This window comes from Gadus chalcogrammus, chromosome 22 (assembly GCF_026213295.1).
Source record: "Gadus chalcogrammus isolate NIFS_2021 chromosome 22, NIFS_Gcha_1.0, whole genome shotgun sequence".
Classification (NCBI taxonomy): domain Eukaryota; kingdom Metazoa; phylum Chordata; class Actinopteri; order Gadiformes; family Gadidae; genus Gadus; species Gadus chalcogrammus.
Window position 1 is genome coordinate 12,972,823 of NC_079433.1, and position 8,442 is coordinate 12,981,264.

At 40.2% G+C, this 8,442-nt stretch overlaps 1 protein-coding gene across 1 annotated transcript; it reads left to right on the plus strand.

Moving 5' to 3' along the window:
- Positions 1 to 2,629: 2,629 nt before the first annotated feature.
- Positions 2,630 to 8,288, plus strand: hoxa5a (homeobox A5a). Its single transcript, XM_056582420.1, has 2 exons — positions 2,630 to 6,033; positions 6,531 to 8,288. Exons 1-2 carry the CDS (start codon positions 5,433 to 5,435, stop codon positions 6,779 to 6,781), a joined length of 852 nt encoding a protein of 283 aa, XP_056438395.1. The 5' UTR covers positions 2,630 to 5,432; the 3' UTR covers positions 6,782 to 8,288.
- Positions 8,289 to 8,442: the final 154 nt, after the last annotated feature.

Below are 8,442 nucleotides of genomic sequence, written 5' to 3' on the forward strand. Positions count from 1 at the left end.
AGACAAGTTCCACCGTGTATGCTCTGATTTCAAAATCTGGTATGACGGCGTTTCTGGATCCTATGTGCATGGTCATGGAATAGATTCATCTTTTTTTTTCTTTTTTTTAACTGCTTATTTACTTAATGCTTGATACATAGGACGCAATTGCTCGGATTATTTCGTATATACAGAGCCATTAAACAATTTACCTACGTCTACGAATGCCTACGTTAGGCATTCGTTTCCTATCCGTATTCCTTGTTGTTTTTCTTGTTCTATTATTGTGTTTCTGTCGGAGTCTATTCTCACCTTCGTGGTTGTTAAAATCAGAACTTATTTTCATATTGAGCAGGACTTTACAGTTTAACATTTAATTTGGTTTCAGGCCGCGGTGTAGTGACAACACATGAACCATAAGGCCGTTTATTGCGGGCTTTATAACCCTCAATAAAGCGCCCGACGGGTCTTCAGCTCACGCCATATAAGAATCTTATATGGCGTGAGCTGAGAAATTCCCATCTTATAATAAGATGGGAATTTCTCAGGGATTTAGAAGAATCGGTGATTCCCTTCACATTTGTTTAACACTGTTAGTGTGAAAAGCATGTTAATAGGCTATGTCTAAACGGCTGAATCATACAAGAGATAGATCACTGTGCATTGTTTTTATTGAATTATAATTCGACATGTCCAAGACATATAAGTCATTCTTATGGGTAGCATTTATAAACATAGTAATAATATGTTAGGTTGTTTTTCCCAAAAGAGTGTAGGGTTACACAAACCTAATGGGATAAAGGTTTCTATTTCTCACAGGCGGCAAATCGGTGCGGGAGGCACGCGCACATAACACGTTCCATCTGAACTGGAATACATTTTTATCCATTCGTTTTTACAAATAGATGTTATATAAATAAATACAAATATTGTATCAACCAAAACACACCGACCAAACCAATTGTTATCTACTGGTGCTAAGAACATGCAATAGGCCTACATCAATACAAAACTATATGGAGAAACGAGGCCCAGATGGAACTGAGATCCGAACCCGGGAAAAAGGTCGCTCTGATTGGTCCGAGGAAATGCTGGAGGAGAAGGACAGAAAGACATTGATAGTTAATTAAGTGGTAAGGGAAACATTTACAATAGTTAATAGTCATCATTTGATCCTTCTGATAGGCCTATGTGTTCGTCACAAGTTTCATATGCCTAACCATTTCGACAATAAATAAGCTAACATGTATTTTTTGCTTTTGAAATTGATTACTTTATTGATTAATATCTAAATATGTGCAATATATCCGATGAAACTGGGGTGTTTCATTTGCATTTCTTATTTGATTTGTATTAAAGTCCTTTGTCAACGTAAATAATAGTCTACCTTAATATTTTCAGCCTTTCATATTGTAAACATAATCAAACCCTACTGGGCCGAGTGGCCAAATGCGTTTTCGGAGGGGAATGCAAACGCATTGAAGTGTACATGTAAATTCCCAAATTGTATAATGCTACTGATATAAATAAATGTGGAAAAAGGTAAACGCCATAAATAAAAACATGTAGGCATATGTGAATTATTGATATATCCAATGATTACATCTATTATAATTGTTAAGTGCACATTTACAAATGGAGCCACGTCTTTTATATAAAAACAGCAATAATTCTAACAATCATGGATATGCTACTAATATGAAAAAGATTTTTTTTATAATAATATTGCTATTAAAACAACTAGAACTAATACTTACCAACGATATTAAACAAAAAGGGATATATCACACTCATCCTAATGATTATTGTGATATGTTATGCTTTACCCATACATAGTTCTCTATTGGCCTATTCAGGGTTCAAGGAAAGGCAGACATAATTTGGGGAATGCGAGCTATGGGGACGCGAGATGGGGCAGGGCTGCTAGCTCGCAGGCTCATGATGCATGGGAAAATGCTGTTGAACGCTGCATTTCCTCTCCCCTCGGTAAGATGGCGCCTCTCTCACTGACCAAACCCCTTCCCTCATTCTTTCTCCCCCCCTCCTCCATTCCCCCATGCTCTCCTCGCACAGGGTCATAAATCCGCCGTTGTTTATGAAAATTTACAACCTATGCAACTTTACGAGCCGTTGTGGTTTCTCATTGGCCGCAGATGGTCACATGGTAAATAGCCGTGAACATGAACTTTTTTATAAAGGCCTATATATATAAATATATATATATATATATAATAAATTATACATGTATATACTTTTCTGTAGCCTACCGATACAGAGCAGGCGTCATTTGACCGTCTTAGTCATGCACGGAGTTTGATTCTTTGAAGTCCCAACGTTTTATTATGTTTGACATCATTTGGACCATCCTCCCTTTTAAAGGTTGACGATTTTATCGGGAAACAAAGAAGAGCCCAGCGGACAGTGCTGGGACAAGAGTTTGGACTAAAACGAGAAGGCATTATCATCATTATCTCGGAGTTTTGGAACAACATGAGAACGGAGCCGGGCGCGTCTTTACGCCCGGAGAGCGTTCGGATCCGTCAAGCGGTCAAGGGACTAGGCGGGTGCGTCACCGGGCAGCTTCTTGTCACCACGCGAGTGTGCTAATTCACTCAACACATATGGGCCGGTTGCAAGCGTGACAAGACACCGTATCAAGGTAGGACACGACTTATAACATTTTGCTCTTCCTATTTTTCCAGGTTTATCCAAAAAAATGATACTTGACCACTCCGTTGATTTTTTTTGGTTCGGTAAAGCTTATTTGTCTACTTGACATCTAAACCTGTACCGCCAATGCGTTGTAGGTAATTTTGATTATGTGCTAATGGTTGATAAACTGGCTGTAGGCTACTTGCTCTGTACCTGTTCTGTTTCTATTCAGTCGAGGTTGACTATGCTCTGTGATACGTTTCGTCAATGCTTCACGTGGTTTGGTGTAGATTTGATATGTAGGTAAATGACCTCTTCGTGTTAGTTAATTTTCTCAGTTGATTTTGTCAAACAAACATCCTCTCTGTCGCCCTCTTGTGGGAAGAATGTTAGATGCTTGTTTGTGGCCCTGCGTTAAACTTGCCATGGTATATTTATCCATTTATCTGTGTCCGAGTTCAACCTTTACTCAGTTGCATTGTGTGTGTTGACGACCACATATTCTTTACATTTCGTGCTTCTTCTTTTTTAATGCTTATTTCATCTTCAAACTTGATTTAAAGCTTGCTGTGGCCTGTATGATTAACATGTTAATGTTGGCTATTTACTCTTACATAAGCATTCAATTAATAGACTATGCATGATGTGCACACAACTCTTTTTATGCCAAAATCGTGCTAAGCTTGTTTTGGTGTTCTAACGGTTGGGGCGTAATTAGTCTATATTTGCCACTTGTGTTGGCTTTGTTATAAAAAGCTGTTGTTCATCTATACGCTATTGTATTATGTAGAATGTTTTTGTTTAAGCTTCTTATTTAGACACATGAAATCGGCCTGGGTCCTTTTTAAATAAAAATAGTTTACGTGATGATAGTTCACATTTCCTCGCTTGACGCGCACAGCCGGTGATCCCTGCATGGTGCTAGTGTCTAAACGGGCCAGCAGGGAGCAGTGCCCTACCTTTGTTTCGCCTGCATGCTCCGGCTTCAAACCACATCACACGTTTGGCTATCACATTAGAGTCTACTGTTACAACGTTGTCCATAATGCGTGTAAGGTTGTACAAACGTGTTGGGTTTTTTTTTTTCAGAAAAATATATTTACCATACACATTATTACCAAACACAATAAGTAGCCTCCATAAATTCACAACCAAAACGCATGGAACAGTTCACACACGCTCTCTGACCAACGTGACGTAGTCACACTTGGAAGGTTATTCGGTTTGCCAGCAAGGCAGAGATATAATTACACACGTGCTGCGTTTCTTCATCAACTCAACCGGACAGAGAATATGTTGAAATAAGCGACGAATCCATAGCAAAGCCTGAACTGTTCGTGTCAGCCAGTCTTGGCCGCAGCTTGGCGCGCACTGCTGCAGGTTGCCCTATGCAGTTTCGTGTCGTCGCTTTTCAAATATCAGAAGTGTATCACATATACTTTTATTTTTTACTTTGCTTATATTCACTAGTGCGTTTAAATAAAGTGTCAAATACGATAGGAGTATGTGGAGCCTCAGATGACATTGCTATCACTAGGCTAAGGCATATGATGCACTGTATTTTTCTAACCTACACGTTTTTGTACTTGTGCTATGTTAAGTTATATTATTATCGATAATAATTTAAATAGTAATGATAAAGAATAGCTTATACTGATACTAATGATATAATAACACTATTAATCATTATAATAATACTCATTTTTATTTTTATATTTCTTCAATTTTACCGACAAGGAGACATCGTATTGAATCTGATAGGACCCCTTATTAACATGTTGGTTGAAAGCATTGTATTGCTCTGAATCAATAGACATGGGAAATCTTATAATCACAACATTTTAAACGTATACGTTTATAAACAAAACTAAATGTAGGCGAAATAATTAGTGTAGCTCAGCTACACTACGATAAGAAAAAATGTTTGGTTTTTGCTTGCTTAAATATCTTAGCATTAATGGTAAGAAAGCATCTTCAAAAAATATTTCTGCTTCTATTATTTAATAATTGCCTATTCAACGTTCATTGTTCTTATTTTATTAAAAACCTAACGACTTAAGTGTAAGTGCAGCATTTATGGGAAAATTAAGTTTTTCCACTTTTGTAGTGCTTCCTCTGAATCTAGGCATCTTATCTAGTGGAAGACGATGTTTCCACTTTCTTTTTGATAAAAAACGTTATTATCCTGGTATAGGCTATATATTTTTATTCTCAGAAAATTAAAATAGCGACATATCTGTATTTTTTCTTTAATTGAATATGGAATATACTGATCTTAATCTGCTTGCACTCCCAGCATGTCACTCGTATTGTTTGGAAAGCCATTACTTGTGCCGCAATGATCGTTAACCTCTGAATGACCCCGTTTGAAGCCAACGCCTCTAAAAATGACGCATTCGCGTAGTTCCCCAGTTCTGCCAGACGATGGTGCACGGACACAATTCAGATCACCGATTTCGAGCTCCAGAGAACCAAACTCAGACGCGCGTCGTTGCGCGTACCCTTTTCATCCCACCCATATTTTCCACCGTGCACGAGTTTACCTCTGGAGGTCATCAAGCAGGATTTACGACTGGTCAACAAAAGCACGTGATTCTAAGCCGTACCCCATATTTGGGTGTCTACGTAAGAGAGAATCAAGTACATGTCCTACTCATTTCCATAATTCATCATAAATTGTGCAGGGGTGCTTTAGAACGCGCTAAACCATCAAGAGCCACAAATCAAGTACGTACGTTTATTGTATTTCTAAAATATAAAAGAAACTATACTTAAAACGAACAACCGTGGATTGTCAACAAATGAGCTCCTATTTTGTGAACTCATTCTGCGGACGTTACCCCAACGGCGCGGACTTTCAGTTACATAATTATGGAGATCATAGTTCGACAAACGAGCAATACAGGGACTCAACAGCCACCATGCATTCCAGTAGGTATGGCTATGGCTACAACGGGATGGACCTGACCGTCGGGCGGGCAGGACACTTTTTGGGCAACGAGCGATCGCAAGGCTACTCCCCGAACCATTCGGCGGCCACCACGTCCTCTGTCGAGCAAGTCAGGTACACTCAAACCGCCAACAGCACTGGGACCTCTTCGCTGTCCCCTCCACCTGACCCTCTTCCGTGCTCTTCGATCGCGAGCTTGTCCCCGGTCACCGAGCCTCAGCAGCAGCAGGTTCAGCACCGAGCCATCAAAAACTCCATCGCCAGCGCGTGTCCAACGCCGTGTTCCAACTCGAATGGCGGCGCGATGCTGAACCGGGCTGACTGTGCAGCCAAAGCCATGCCCCTGGAGGAGGACAAGCCCGCGGGAAGCGCACAGACAACTTCCCAAAATGCCACCGACTCAACCCAACCTCAGATCTATCCGTGGATGAGGAAACTACATATAAGTCATGGTAAACTTTCAAACTTCCCCATACTTCTTTAAAATGGTGTTATAGTAGCATGATTGGAGATAGACGTCTTGTATATGGTATAAACTTTACAAGAAGATTTAACGGACGTGTAGTCCTATGGATTGCTATTTTTGTAAAAGCACTAATAGAAAGTGTCAATTTCCATCAGCAACAGAGATCACCTGTTTGTAATACCTAATTTTAAATACACATAAGCATAGGTTACCTCATCGTCTTGGTCCATCTTTATGTGATAAAATGTGCTATATGTTGATTAAAATGCCCCACGTGTAAACTTTTGTCAAACTTAGTTCATACTTTAAACTTAGGCTAATAAAATACGTGAGATTTCACCTATCAATAAAGAAATTTGAATTATAGTATATTTTCACACCACGCAACAATCACATCTGCGGACTGCAAATGTTGTTAGAATCAATATTAGAAATAGTGGGTCAAATAACGATATGGATGCCATGTGTTTTTGCCTATATCAGATATGTCTGGTCCAGAAGGGAAGAGGGCGAGAACTGCGTACACCCGGTACCAGACCCTGGAGTTGGAGAAAGAGTTTCACTTCAACCGGTACCTGACGCGCAGACGGAGGATCGAGATCGCCCATGCCCTCTGCCTCTCTGAGCGGCAGATCAAGATCTGGTTCCAGAACCGGCGGATGAAGTGGAAGAAAGACAACAAGCTCAAGAGCATGAGCATGGCAGCAGCTGGTGGCGGAGGCTACCGGCCTTGATATTGTGTCAAAGGATAGCACCCACAAAGAGAAGGTTCTGGAAAGTTCTGTTCTTGTATCATTCCCCCCATGCAAATTGTGCGAGAGACTTCTTGGACTTCTTGGTTGGGGCCGTGGGGCCCCTCGCATGCCAATGACGGGCCCTCTATTACTTCCGATACAATTATTATACGTTTTTCCTATTTTGGACCGTGTTTATGATTGTGTAAGTAATAATGATGTACAGTTCTGTTTAGAGTTAGAGGAAAGCGCAAAAATAAAATACACGTGTAACTTATTCCTTCTTGAGAAAGAATTCAATACAGTCATTTAAAAAATGTTGTGTCGCAAAAAAGCCAGTACAAATATGTGTAATGTCGCCTATACCAGAACAAAAACAGCCGAATAAAATAAATACATTGGTATGAACTCTAGCTGCCATTATGTTTAGCCTTTTGTTTTATATGTATGTAAGTATGTATGTATGTATTTATTTAATTGATGTATTGTACCGAACAGTTAACTTGCTTCTAGACCAACAACGTAAACCTTGTGTGGTTATTCTGTGCGTTGTGAGCCGTGTAAGGGCAGACGTCCCAATCAAATGTTGTATGTAGCTCTGCCTTGTATTCTCCTTTCTGCACGGGCTGCTACTTTGTTTTGCATTATTCGCCTCTCGCAGCATCTTAGTATAATGTGCTTGTCTTTGTTTTATATATATTTTATATGTTGACGGTCCCGCGGAGACCCCCGAATTGCATTAAGTGTATAGTGCCATCGTGATAAACCTTTTTGTAAATGTTTTTAAATGACTGGAAGTCGAGAAAATACTATAACGATGATGATGGGGATTATAATAAACTTTCTACTGGAACGGAAACACCAGACTGCATGGTTATTGAAAAAAGATATGGGCATATGTGTGTGTCTATATATAGGCCTATATATATATATTCTCACGCTCATGGGTAGGCCTACAAACTGTTGGAAGTCAGTATTTGTCGTTAACAAAACATTATATATTTTTTTTATTGCCCAGGTGTGGCAAAAGGTCCAATAAAAAAAGTTATATAATTCACAACTATAAAATATTGACCACACTGCGTGAATTATTAGGCTGGCCAACCTCCCAAATGTTATCTTCTCAACAGGTAGACCCAAGGAAATGTGGTTGTTTCACTCACCTTGATAAGGTAAGGTGGGCATAGATCCGCGGCCTGAGACCAACTAGAGGACCCGTCCTCTCTTCCTGGGCTCGGACTTGGCGCTTTACTCAGACTTTGCCAGCTCTAAACTTTATTAGTCTGGTTCTGGCTCTCTGACATTTGGTGGCTAAATGAATGGAGGTTTGTCAATGAATTAGATCGTAAAATCATCCAGAGCGCGACCAGATAGGCTCGCTGGCCATAAGCGGTCACGTGGTGGCCATTAAAGTAAGTTTTATGGTTTTGGGGAGTTGACAGTATATTGCACATAACATATAATCGCCCTGACGCGAGGCTTCGTCTTTTACTCTCTCCTTGCAGGCTGTAAGTGTTGCTTGACCGTTTCACCACTTGCCTTGCTCACAGTGGTGACTCAAGATGGACCAGAGGCGCGCAAGGAGAAGGAACATTTCTCACGGTAAGTTTCTCCGGAACGAGTAGACTTCTTCATTTCTAGCTGTGCGTGGCCCCAGAGTG